Below are 14,482 nucleotides of genomic sequence, written 5' to 3' on the forward strand. Positions count from 1 at the left end.
GGATGACCTTATGACAGAGGAAGAGAACTGCTCTGCTCCAGTACGTGACCCACAACTCTGATGAGGTGTGTTTAATGTTGTTGTTATTATTTTTATTAGTAGTAGTAGTAGTAAGGGACCGGGACCCTTGAGTACTACTGTCTAACTAATATATATATATATATATATATATATATATATATATATATATATATATATATATATATATATATATTGTAGCGAGCAATTATATGCCACGTCGCCCTGGTCGCTAATTTCACCCAGCTGGACCTTCATCAAGCCAGGATCGCACACAGCTGGAGGACATCAAGCGGAGAGACATATAAGCCCAACCTACGCCAGGAGAAGATGAGCTTCATTCATTCTATGACTCCCTGTGCTAATGCTTGTCTCTCTGTCTCTCCTTAGCGGACTCCAGCTCGTGACGATCCTTCACCCGACTACTCACTGTCCTTCACCTACTTCCCGGAGCACCAGAGCACCTCACCCTAAAGAAGAGCACCTTTTTCATCACATTCACTTTGTAAATAAAGCACCCTCCGGGGACTTGTCTGTAAACTCATCCTGTTGTGCCGCTGTTTTCCCTCTGCCTCGCTACAACTGGTGGAGAATGCGCGCTTTTTCAGAGGGAAAAAAATTCAGCACTTACCAGTAAGAAGAAGTAACCACAGAATTTTCTCTGTTTTCTTCTTTTTACAGACAGGCATCCGCTCTCTCTCTCACTCACGCTCTCTTACTCGGCTGTCATCCCCTCCTGAGTCATGTCGATCGAAGAGGTAGTACGCCATCTAGCGGAAATCTCAAGAAGACAACAAGTGATAACTGAACAACTCACCGCCAGACAAGATCTTATGGAACAACAGCTCCGCCAAGCGGCCGGTTCCAGCCAGTTTTCTGAGGTGAGCGCCCATAGATTTATCACAAAACTCAGCGACCTGGACGATATTGATGCTTACCTGCACACCTTTGAGGTAATTGCGGAAAGAGAGAGATGGCCGAAGGAAAGTTGGGCGAGGATGTTAGCGCCATTCCTGACTGGAGAAGCTCAAAGAGCTTATTTCGCATTAGAGACACCGAAAAATGACGACTATAAAGCATTGAAAAAGGAGATACTCGCCAGAATGGGACTCTCCAATATAAGCGCAGCACAACAATTTTCTCAGTGGTCATATGATGACAAACAGCCGGTTCGGACCCAAGCAGCCAACTTATCCAGATTGGGAAGATTATGGTTACTGGGAGGAGATCCAACTGCAGTCCAGGTCGCTGAGAAATTAGTCATTGAAAAGATGATGAGGGCGCTACCCAGACGGCTCCGCACACTTACCAGCATGAGGAACCCCGACTCGCTGGCCGCTTTGGTGGAGGCGGTGGAGCTGGCGGAAGCTCACGTGGCCCGGGAGACTGGGGAGAGAGCGGCTCTGCCACCCCGGAGGGTAAATGCGCCATGGCGACCGGTGGAGGGCACAGCACGACCAGGCAGCAGACCGGCGGTCCCCAGCCCAGTCAACGAGCCGATGCCCACAGAGCCAACAACACTCTCGGCCCCGGCCTGGACGGCAGGGTGCGTGGTACACCGCAACGTCCCTCCCGAAGCTCCCACCCGAAAAGTATGTTTAGACGGGAAAACGCAGACGGCCACACTGGATACAGGAAGTGCAATAACACTGGTCCACCCAAACACATTAAAATACCATCAAGAAGGGAAAGGTCGAGTCCCGATTACATGCATACACGGTGATACCCGCCACGTACCCGCCCAAAGGGTCACCATAGCGACGAAGTCGGGAAGCTGGCGCATCGAAGTAGGAGTGGTCCCAGATCTTCCAGTACCCCTCCTTCTGGGCAGAGACTGGCCGGGGTTCGATGATCTCCTCACCCACCATCAGGCTCGATCGGCTCGGGCAAAGAAGAACAGCAAGGGACGGGCTCCACGGGACCGCCAACCAGCGCTGATGGCCACCGAGAGCGACAGAGGGGGTGAGTCATCATCGGCTAACCTGTACTATGATCTTTTCCAACAGATTACCGCAGGTGGCGATTTCGGAAGAGCACAGCGTGAGACGAAACGTTGAAGCACTGCTGGCCACAAGTCCGGATCATAGACGGTAACGAACGGTTTCCCAGCCCTCACCCCCTCCCACATTTTATTGTGCAAAATGGTCTGCTGTACTGTGTCGCAGAGAGGCGGGGGGAAACAAAGACGCTATTGGTCGTCCCGAGGACCAAAAGGGAGACTGTTCTAGAACTGGCACATACTCACCCGATGGCAGGACATCTAGGAGCAGCCAACACGATCAAGAGGATCAGAGATCGTTTCCACTGGCCCGGGTTGGATGGAGAAGTAAAGAGGTATTGTCAGGCATGCGACATCTGCCAAAGAACGTCTCCCCAACGACCACCCCCCAGCCCTCTGATACCATTACCCATCATTGAGGTGCCCTTCAACCGCATTGGCATGGACTTGATAGGGCCTTTGCCGAAGTCGGCCCGGGGACATGAACACATCCTTGTCATCCTCGACTACGCCACCAGATATCCAGAAGCGATCCCTCTGAGAAAAGCCACGTCATCGGCAATCGCTAAGGAGCTGTTTTTATTATGCAGCCGAGTAGGAATACCAGCAGAGATACTGACCGACCAGGGCACCCCATTTATGTCCCGGTTGATGGCAGACCTCTGCCGCCTCCTAAAGGTAAAGCAAATAAAAACCTCTGTTTATCATCCGCAGACTGATGGCTTGGTGGAGCGCTTTAACAAGACGCTGAAGCAGATGCTCCGCAGGGTGGTGGCAGAGGATGGGCGCGACTGGGACCTCATGATCCCGTACGTGCTTTTCGGAATCAGAGAAGTTCCCCAAGGATCTACAGGTTTCACACCATTTGAATTGCTGTTCGGCCGCCAACCACGAGGGCTATTGGATGTGGCTCGTCAAGCGTGGGAACAAGAGCCAGCCCCACAACGGTCAGTAATTGAGCACGTGCGGGACATGAGAGGACGAATAGAGAAAGTCACGCCCATCGTCAAGCAACATCTGACCGAAGCCCAGCGCGCCCAACAGCGATTATATAACCGGCCCGCCCAACCCAGAGAGTTCCACCCAGGGGACAAGGTAATGATCCTGATACCTACCACCACCTCGAAGTTTTTGGCATCCTGGAAGGGGCCATATACAGTGGTAGAAAGGGTAGGGCCGGTAAACTATCGAGTACGTCAACCGGGACGAAGAAGAGAAGAACAACTTTACCACATCAACTTGATGAAGAAATGGGTTGCAGCTCCAGGTCATCTAGTTGCCTTCTCAGAAGAAACTTCTCCCGTTGTCCATATAGGTGAGCAACTCTCACCGAACCAGAAGGCGGAGCTGCAAGCCTTGGTCGGTCAGTTCAGGGATGTGTTCTCAGAGAAACCGGGCCGAACCACCATCATCCAGCACGACATCATCACCCCACCTGGCACCATCGTCCGGCAGAGGCCTTATCGAGTACCCGAAGCTCGCCGGCTGGCTATCAACGAGGAGATCCAAAAGATGAGGAAATTGGGAATCATCGAACCATCTCGTAGCCCGTGGTCCAGCCCCATAGTGATGGTCCCCAAACCCGACGGCACCCTCCGCTTCTGCAATGACTTCAGGAAGCTGAACGAAATTTCCAAATTCGACGGGTACCCCATGCCTCGGGTGGACGAGCTGCTGGATCGGCTGGGTGGAGCCCGATTCATATCCACGATCGACCTCACCAAAGGCTACTGGCAACTACCACTAAGTGAAAGCGCCAAGGAGAAAACCGCCTTCTCCACTCCCGGTGGGCACTGGCAATACCGGGTTCTTCCCTTCGGGCTCCACGGGGCTCCAGCAACATTCCAGCGTATGATGGACATCCTGCTGAGACCCCACCAGCCGTATGCAGCAGCATACCTCGACGACCTAATCGTCCACTCCGAGTCATGGGAAGAACATCTATCCCGGTTGCGGAGGGTGCTCCTTGATCTTCGTAGGGCTGGGCTCACAGCTAATCCCAAGAAATGCCACCTGGGTCTAGCAGAAGCAAAATACCTCGGTTTCCACATCGGTAGAGGTCTCATACAGCCACAACAGAACAAGATCAGAGCACTACAAGAAACTCCACAACCCACCACAAAGACCCAGGTACGTGCATTTCTGGGGTTAGCGGGCTACTATAGATGTTTCATTCCCAATTTCTCATCCATAGCCAGCCCGTTGACAGACCTGACCAGAAAGGGGCAGCCAGAGAAGATACAATGGAACAGGGAAGCAGATGGCGCGTTCCAAGCCCTGAAGACGGCACTAACATCTTCTCTGGTACTGCACGCACCTGACTTCGGCTGCCCCTTCATCCTACAGACAGACGCTTCCGACTCGGGCCTGGGCGCGGTCCTCTCCCAGGTCCACGGCGATGAAGAACACCCTATCATGTACGTGAGTCGGAAGCTTACCCCTGCAGAGACCCGGTATGCCACGGTGGAGAAAGAGGCCCTGGCGATCAAGTGGGCAATCCTGGAGCTCAGGTATTATCTCCTTTGCAGAAGATTCACCCTGGTGACCGACCACGCTCCACTTCAATGGATGTCAACAGCGAAAAATAACAACGCTCGAGTCACCAGATGGTTCCTGTCGCTCCAGGATTATAACTTCACAGTGCAACATCGAGCCGGGGCCTCCCACGGAAACGCCGACGGGCTCTCAAGGCTATGGTCAGGATGGGCAGGTCTGTCAAACCATTCTACCCCCCCTCACAATACTCTACCTTTTCTCCGCAGGACACCCAGGACCAGGACGACGCTAAGGGGGGGGGAATGTAGCGAGCAATTATATGCCACGTCGCCGTGGTCGCTAATTTCACCCAGCTGGACCTTCATCAAGCCAGGATCGCACACAGCTGGAGGACATCAAGCGGAGAGACATATAAGCCCAACCTACGCCAGGAGAAGATGAGCTTCATTCATTCTATGACTCCCTGTGCTAATGCTTGTCTCTCTGTCTCTCCTTAGCGGACTCCAGCTCGTGACGATCCTTCACCCGACTACTCACTGTCCTTCACCTACTTCCCGGAGCACCAGAGCACCTCACCCTAAAGAAGAGCACCTTTTTCATCACATTCACTTTGTAAATAAAGCACCCTCCGGGGACTTGTCTGTAAACTCATCCTGTTGTGCCGCTGTTTTCCCTCTGCCTTGCTACAATATATATATATATATATATATATATATATATATATATATATATATATATATATATATATACATATATATATATATATATATATATATATATATATATATATATATATATATATATATATATATACATTTTATTTTTTTCAGCTTTTATTGAAGGATGACCATATGACAGAGGAAGAGAACTGCTCTGCTCCAGTAGGAGACCCACAACTCTAATGAGGTGTGTTTATAATAATAATAATAATAACAATTATTATTATTATTATTATTATTATTATTATTATTAGTTGTAGTAGTAGTAGTTGTTGTTGTAGTAGTGGTGTATTTAATTGTAATTATTTAACTTAATCAAAATATAGAAATGAAACAGAGTGTGTGTCCTAATTGGTGAACATATGCACTGACATTGTGGGGACCAGAGGCATGTTAGAGAAGCTGTTAAACACACTTAGTCCTCAATACACACACAGTAAGGCCTGACATAGTGGAGACCGCGAACCTTGAGTACTGCTGTCTATGTCTGATAATATTTTTTTCTTCTGGAAAAAGTCTTATTTGTTTTATTTTGACTAGAATAAAAACAGTTTACATTTTTTTAAACACCATTTAAGGGACAAAATTATTAGCCTCTTTAAGCTATATTTTTTTCTCGATAATCTACAGAACAAACCATCATTATACAATAACTTGACTAATTACCCTAACCTGCCTAGTTAACCTAATTACCCTAGTGAAGCCTTTAAATTTCACTTTAAGCTGTATAGAAGTGTCTTAAAGAATATCTAGTCTAATATTATTTACTGTCGTCATGGCAAAGAGAAAATAAGTCCATTATTAGAAATGATTATTAGAAATAGTTATTAAAACTATTATGTTTAGAAATGTGTTGAAAAAAGTCTTCTCTCCGTTAAACAGAAATTGGGAAAATAATAAACAAGCTGTCTAATAATTCAGGGGGGCTAATAATTCTGACTTCAACTGTATATGAAGAGTTTCATTGCAGAACGAGATATATCCATTTAAAAAAATGTTGGTTATTTTGACATTATTTTTCATGACATTTACAGTCAAGTTCATTCACAATTTTTGTACATTAAACTATAACTTGAGCTCAGTGAAGGCCAGGAACACAATATTTTCAAATCCAGGATATTTTTTATTTAATTTTATGTCTATAATTAAGTAAAAAAACATGCCAAAATGCTACATATTAATCCAACCCACATTGTCAAACATCTTAAAAACTATACACCATAAATATATGGAATAATATATGCAAAGATTGATTAATAATAATAAGATTCTAAGTTAGATTTGGCCAGAATGTACACAACATAACATAACTTTATTTTATTTTTTTTTTTGCAAAACGCTACATCCACCTTAGGCTATATTATACTACATTAATACCATTACCAAAAGCTAGTGAATCAATGTTTTGTTTGATAAGTAAGATTAAGTTAGTTAAATAAATGACCTTTAGCTTGGTACAGAAAGAGTGGAGGGCGGCTCCTTCCACACCGCTGCAGAAAACCAAACCTGTATGATTAGAGCGGGCGGAGCTGAGTCCGTGACACAAACTTGCCTCGCTATGTCATATTTAATGAATTATTTCACTGTAATAATAATAATAATAGCTTATTTATTTGGTTGTGAAAAAGCTAAACCGTTTTCTCCATAACAACATGTGCCCTTTAAGTTCCTTTGTAATAAATCAACAACAACAAGAATAAATTATAAATAATAGCTGCAACCGCATAAATAAATCTTCAGATAGGCTACTCAGCTACATGTAAGAAATTATTTAAAAAATAAACTTATAAAGGACACTTGGAAATGTCGCCTTGCAGACAGGTATCTTGTGATGGGGAGTAGGGAAAAAGGCGCTCCTAGGCCTTCTCTTGACATCAGCGGAGACTCGTTCCGTGCTGCATTTGTGTATTGTTGACGCAGAAGTATCTTATTCTGGTCCACTTTTGTGGCCTTTTTATAAATTTTTGTGAAGTTGAAGACTTCATCTTCTATCGCTAAATCAATGAGCAAACTCTGAGCACTTCACCGGCGATGACCCTCTTCCCAGGGGATGCTAAGCTCGCGCTGCATCCTGAACGTTCTCTAACTGTTATATCGCACTTTGTAAAGTAACTGGTCTGACGGAAATTGCGTTTTGTGAAAAAAAAATACGTTTTGTACTTGGCCTAAAATGTGCATTCTTAAATGTTATTAGTGGCAGCAATTCACACATAGATTAAGGTACATCTGAACAGTGATTTCCAATAATAAAATCCAAATGTCAAAAAATGCCGTTTATCGCATTTTGCAACCTAACTCTTCATATGTATGTGTGTGTTATGAATGTATGACTGCAGAAGAGAACTGCTCTGTTCCCACAACTCAGTTTTTCTGGGACTTGAAAACAGACGCTCGGCAGATTTTAAAGGGTGGAATCTTGATCAAATCGTGGGTTTACACACAAACATGTAATACAGTGCCAGATTTTCTGGATGTTATATACACATTTGTATTTGCAAACATATACCATATTGTTTTAAATGATGTATTTTTGTGTGGGTTTTTACATTCAGAGAAAGTTACAGTGGATCGTGATTTTGGAGGAGGTGAAGTCCAGTCTAAAAGGTAAAAATATTATTTATTTTTCTGATCAGAATTTTTCTTTTTTCAGAATGTTAATTTTTATCATGATATGTATGTGCTATGTTTGAAAACTATATTTAAGCTACCATCACACGATTTTACCCATTAAAAAGAACAACACAAAATCAAATAAATATTTTGGTAAGCTTTCTGCAGAGAAGTCAACTCTCAGACTTGATTTTTACTTTCAGAGTCCCCTCAAGTATCATCACCATGGTACAGTGTCTGTGAAGATAGTGATGCAGACCCAGCATTCACAAAAAAGAGAGGTATGATCATTTAAGTTAATTTGTGACTGACTTGTGTTATTGTGCAAGTCCAAATGCACAAGCTCATTTACATAACATGTAGGGTAAAACAGGACAGAAGCACATTACTTCCATGATGATTTCATTACAGTCGCACTTGATGTCTCATTTCATGTTAGTTAAACAATATTGCTAAATACTTTGGAAAAATATACTAATTGCATATCTGGTTACACTTTATTTTGATAATCTACTACTACTACTAACTACAAGTAACTGCAACTACTTGTCAACTAACAGCCATTAGACTGTCTGTTAGAATCAACACTGCTAATGCTCTACTAAATTTATATAAGAGTTAGTCATATTGTACTAATTTTGAGCGTAACCTAACAGTCTGCTGTACTATTTACTGAGACCAATGAGAGTTGGTTTTATTGAGGTAACCTTAACTGTCAGCTAATACTCTACACTCTAAAATTAATAAAAATAAGTAATAATAATTAAATTAGCAGTTTTTCATAATTTGTGATTCATGTTTTTATGAAATCTGTTTGTTTCTGCTTTTGAATTGCATTATGGGATCTTGATCTTTCTTCCAATAACTTTTAATCTTAAAAAGTAAAAAAAAGTGACTTTTTGTTTGGGTTGTTGTTGTATATTATGCTACAGAAACCTTGTAATAAACTGCCGGTACATTTTCTGTTATTCTAAAGACTTATTTATCTCTATATATTATTTCTTATACATTATATTATTTCAAACTACTAAAATGTCAGTAAAAGTCACTTTGTTAAACTGTAGAGTTGAATTTTCAACATCAAAAGTGCACAGAGCAGAGATCAACATCCCATAATGCAGTTCACCAACAAAAAACAAAAAAAACACTTGTAAATCACAAAATACAGGAACTGGTAATTAACAGATATGTGTTACAGTGTAGTGTTTTGAGCTAAACTTCAGCTAACAGTCTGCTAATACTTTACTGCAGTGGTTCTCAAACTTTTTTCATCAAGTACCACCTCAGAAAAAAATTGTCTCTCCAAGTACCACCAAAAATGAGCAGTATTGAAATACAGTAGCGTAGTAGGCTCAGTAAAGCGGCTACAACTCTGCTCAGATAAAAAAAACGTGGCAGATTACCTCAGAAATATAGGCTATGTGTCATATATGGCATATTATATACATCATTTTTGATAAATTTTAAAATATATGTAGCATGTACATGACATATTTCATTCCTCCGCGTACCACTAGAAGGAAGCCCGCGTACCACTAGTGGTACACGTACCACAGTTTGAGAACCACTGCTCTACTGATAATCAGATGAGCGTTAGTCTTATTGAACATTCTAACAGTCTGCTAATACTCTACTAATAATCAGATGAGCATTAGTCTTATTGAACATTCTAACAGTATGCAAATACTCTAATACATAATACTTTACGGTGAGATAATTAACATAGTTGCAGAGTTACGCATAGTTAGAAGAATGTCTAAACTGGACTATGGAATAAAGTGTAACCCCATTAACCAGTTTTGAATTTAATAATAAGTATTTTTTAATCCATCTCCATCTTAAGTATTTTTAATAATAGGCAAGACATATTTTTCTAGCATTTTCTATCACAATATTAAACTAACATAACAGCACATGTTGTAAAAATGACTGAACATTTATGCAACTAAAACCACTTTTTTATATTTTAACCACCCATAGGTCCCATAAAGAGAAGATCCTGGAGCAAACAGGAAGTACATGCTGTGGTGAAAGCTGAACCATTGGCTCTAAAAACCAGAGATTGGTCAGCTTTGGATTTTTATATTAAAAACTGAATCTCGACTCTGAATAACACTTTCATAGTAACTGCACACTATACATCATTAGTTTAGCACTAACTCTACATTAATAGACTTTAGGAAGCAGTTTATAAATACAGCTTCAAATGCTGTATTCTTGACTTGACTAAATTGTATTTTCATGCTTTGTTACTCATTCATTTTTCATTACTATATTATGTATTGCATTATTTACAAACTATTTGTATATAAGAGTAGTTGGTGGTTTTTAAGATAATTCAGAATGAGTTAATAAATGATTAATAAACTATTCAAATGAACATTTATACATGTTATATTCAGGCAGTAATTGTAACCATGTGTGTTCGTAAATGCTATAATAACACAACTTCATGCAGTTTTGTGACCTAAAGACTGTTTATAGTTGATAAATCCCTTATAAATGTCAATTTAAGGCTCAGTATCTAATGAACAATAAATCTTTGCAATCTTATTAAAAAAATTCTGTAAAGTTTAAACATTGCAAAATAAAAGTACAACATCATTTCAAAACAACAATTAACAATATGACAATATTCATTTCAGTGTTTCTGTGATGTTTGCACTGTACAGTAATTTTATATTTTGATAAGATTGCAAAGATTTATTTTTCATTAGAAAGTTTCATTTGTGTATCTTGAAATTAATGAAAAAAAAATATATATATATATCTTCTTTGGCCTTAGTCCGGTATGATTGCAGGGTCGGCTCTTTTTGGAACAAGTCCTTCAGTTTTAGACTTGTCCATATGATAACGACTTTTTTACACCATTCCGGCCAGGCTGTCATATGGGCCTGTCACACTCATACACTACGGACAATTTAGCCTTCCCAATTCACCTGTAGCATGTCTTTGGACTGTGCCTTTGCTACCGGAGGAAACCCACACGAATGCAGGGAGAACATGCAAACTTCTCACAGAAATGCCAACTGAGCCGAGGTTCAGACCAGTGACCCAGCGACCTTCTTGCTGTGAGGCGACAGCACTACCTACCGCGCCAATCACTCCCCCTTTTAATTTATTTCTTTTTTCTGTTTAGAATATAGCTGAGATTTTAATTGTCATTTATAAGGGATTTATAAAGCATCAATAGTCCTCACTTTACATTAGCTCACAAAACTGCATGAAGTTGAGTTCATAAAGCATTTATTATCAGACAGAGTAACCATTACTATATGCCTGATTAATAAAGATATATAAATGTTGGGTAACACTATAATAACTGCACACAATGAATTATTTATGAAACATTAGCAAATAGTTAGTTGAACGTTTGTTAAGCATTAACGCTACATTAATAGACATTAGTAAGCAGTTTATAAATTATATTTATAAATATAAATTACAAATATTATTGACTTATAAGCACAATTATAATGTACTTAATGATTGTTTTCATACTTGGTAAATAATGCAATACTTAATTTAGTAATGAAAAATACATCATTAACAAACCAGATATTTAAAAGTAGTTGGTGTTTTTTTTTTAGATAATTCAGAATGTGCAAGTAAATGATTAATAAACTATTCAAAATAACATTGATAATTCTTATTATTCAGGCATATAATAAGTTGTTTAGTATGTTAATAAATGCTTTATGAACTCAACTTCATGCAGTTTTGTGATCTAATCTAAAGCGAGGACTATTCATGCTTTATAAATCCATTATAAATGACAATATAAGGCTCAGTTACATTATATACAGGAAAAAATGACTATTAATTTCTACTTATTACAAGATGCTCAAATGAAACTGTATCAAATGAAAAGTAAATCATTGCAATCTTGTCTAAATATAAAATTGCTTTACACGTAATGTATTGTTAAATTATTATATGGTTGTTTTATCAAATGATGTTGTATTTCGACACTCCTGTTATTCAGCAATGTTTAAAATTTACAGTAATTGTATTTGTTTAGGTACGATTGCAAATACTTATTGTTTATTTGATACACAGTAGGTAGTGCTGTCACCTCACAGCAAGAAGGTCGCTGGTTCGAGCCCTGGCTGGGTCAGTTGGCATTTCTGTGTAAAGTTTGCAAGTTCTCCCTGTGTTAGTGTGGGTTTCCTCCAGGTGCTCCTACATGCGGTACAGGTGAATTGGGTAGCCTAAAATAGTCCGTAGTAAATGAGCGTGAATGAGTGTGTATGTGTAAGGATGTGTCCCAGGGATGGGTTTCAGCTGGAGGGGCATCTGCTGCATAAAAACGTGCTGGATAAGTTGGTGGTTCAATCCGCTGTTGCGACCCCGGATTAATAAAGAGAGAAAACCAAAATGAAAATAAATGAATAAATGAATGATTCTGAGCCTTTAATTGTCATTTATAAGGGATTTATAAAGCATCAATATTCCTCACTTTAGATTAGATTACAAAACTGCATGAAGTTGAGTTAATAAAGCATTATTTAACATGCAGAAAAACGTATTATATGCAGGGCTCCAAACCGGTTCAAGGAACGGAAACGAAAAACAGAATCAAATGACATTTTTCAGGAACAGAAACGAAAACCGAAAAAAAAAGATCAACTTTAATCGTTCTGAACAGAAATGTTTACAGTTAAACGGTTAATAATGTTATTTTATCGTTCTCTTTATTATATGAATTTGGGAGACAAAAAGCATTAATTTAAAGCATGTGAACAAATGTGACGGTGACGCTCGTTTTTATATAAACTATAAATGTCTGGCCGTGATGCGTATTTAGGCCTATGCCAGTCTATAAAAGATAATGTAGCTTAAAACACTTTAAAATTTTAGAGAACGTAATACAGTTTGCACAACCAATGTTTGGTCTTAATAACCTGCCCATAATTAAACGTAATGTAGCCTACTTTTTGATTACTTGACCAGCGGATTAATGGCAGCACCAGCGGATAAACGAGATCTGAGCATAATAGGTATGACCAGTATGTGCATAACCAATATGCAAAGTCAAGAGAGTGCACGACTCCATAGGGTAACGTAGCCTAAACTGCGCACACTTGATTATGTAATGTGTGAAATCGTGGACGCATCTCAAAGAGCAAAGCATAACTTATTAAATGCCCATGCTTAATCGGTCATCGATAAGGTCTATCGGTTTTAAAGGGTTGCCGACAATAAATCAATCGAGTGATCGTTAGCATCCCTAGTTTAATCAATGAATGTGTTCAATTTTATATTCATATTAAAGATGAATAAGGCAAGAATATGATAATGATACTTTTTAGATTTTTACACCTACAAAAATATCTTGTGGTAGTGCATTTGTTTAATAAAAATCTTTGTAAATAGGTTATCTGTAAAAAACGCAATCAGAGCCAATGACATGTAGAAGTAGTGTTGCCTAATCGGCTATTAAATTTCTAATAAAATTAAAACCAAAGTATAACTCATTGCATTTTTCGTTTGATAAAAATATACAGAAACGAAATAAAATCATAAGGATGCTAGTTTGTAATTTATGTTAATAATAAATAAATGACATGCTTAGACTATAAGCTTAACGGCTATACGCTGCCAATAGGCCATTTATAAACATTATTTTACTTTGTACTGGATTATAATGTATATTTTACTATAAAAACTAAATATAGCATGTCTTACTGTCATTTAAAACAAGTAATTCAAAATACACATCAGAACTGTAGACCTGCAGTGGGTAAACTGTATACAGGGGGTGTTGGTCAATCAATAGCCTACAGCACATAATTGAACTAATTATGATGCTAACTGTAATTTAGCTCTTAATATAGGCCTACGATATATTTTCTGGTGTTTAATTTTGCATGAGCAAATAGCAGTATAGCCTAAAGTAAATTTTTAAAAAAGATTTTACTAATATTAATAATAATGGATATAATAAATTTAAATAATAATTGCACTGTGCAGTGTACTAAATATTTTTATTCGGCTACATGACTGAAAAACTATTTCATAACAATTTTCATAATTTTTACTGCTATTTCATATTATACAACATCTAAATGTAGCGCCGGGCCTGCGCTCGATACCAAGGAGTGGGGCTGTGTGTAGCGCCTTTAAACAGCGTGTCAATCAATAACCAAAAACAAGTTCATATTATAAATATATCTTTAATGATACTTATTGAAAATTCATTTAATCTTACCCCTCGTATAGATTTTTTAGTTGCACCATTAAAAAACAGAGCACTCTAGAGCCCTGCAATACTTTGTAATTAAATAAAGTTTTTTTGTTTTTTGTTTTTTTTTCTAGAAAACTGTTTTCGGAATATTTTGTCTATTAAGGAACGCAAGAACAGAACCGAAAAAATATAAATTCTGCTCAGAGTGAACCGATTGGATTTTCTTTTTTTTTTTTTTCTTTTTTTAGGCCTGATTATATGCCTGAATAGTAAATGTATAAATTTACTCATTCTTAATGATCTTAAAAAACACCAATTATTCTTAGACAGTTTGTAAATAATGCAATACTTCATTTAGTAATGAAAAATGAATTATAAACAAAGTATGAAAACACAAAAATTGAGCACATTACACATGCTTATAAGTCAACAATAGAGCATCTAGCTGTGTTT

At 39.1% G+C, this 14,482-nt stretch overlaps 2 protein-coding genes across 5 annotated transcripts in view; one reads left to right on the top strand and one right to left on the bottom strand.

The window, feature by feature from the left end:
- Window positions 1–14,482, bottom strand: part of LOC137491233 (uncharacterized) — a 120,407-nt gene that overhangs the window by 96,443 nt on the left and 9,482 nt on the right. The gene's annotated exons all lie outside the window — the stretch shown is intronic.
- LOC141381812 (uncharacterized) lies at window positions 762–10,218 on the top strand. Of its 3 annotated transcripts, XM_073948652.1 has the most exons (7): window positions 762–1,980; window positions 5,011–5,125; window positions 5,344–5,419; window positions 7,569–7,659; window positions 7,785–7,836; window positions 8,046–8,123; window positions 9,823–10,218. In XM_073948652.1, exons 1-2 carry the CDS (start codon window positions 762–764, stop codon window positions 5,025–5,027), a joined length of 1,236 nt encoding a protein of 411 aa, XP_073804753.1. In that variant the 3' UTR covers window positions 5,028–5,125; window positions 5,344–5,419; window positions 7,569–7,659; window positions 7,785–7,836; window positions 8,046–8,123; window positions 9,823–10,218. The 3 variants fall into 3 exon arrangements, 2 of the variants coding, with proteins under 2 accessions (XP_073804753.1, XP_073804754.1); XM_073948653.1 differs by lacking the exon at window positions 7,569–7,659; XR_012402571.1 differs by lacking the exons at window positions 762–1,980; window positions 5,011–5,125; window positions 5,344–5,419 and having other exon boundaries at window positions 7,601–7,679; window positions 9,823–9,943.

This window comes from Danio rerio, chromosome 4 (genome assembly GCF_049306965.1).
Source record: "Danio rerio strain Tuebingen ecotype United States chromosome 4, GRCz12tu, whole genome shotgun sequence".
NCBI classification, from domain to species: domain Eukaryota; kingdom Metazoa; phylum Chordata; class Actinopteri; order Cypriniformes; family Danionidae; genus Danio; species Danio rerio.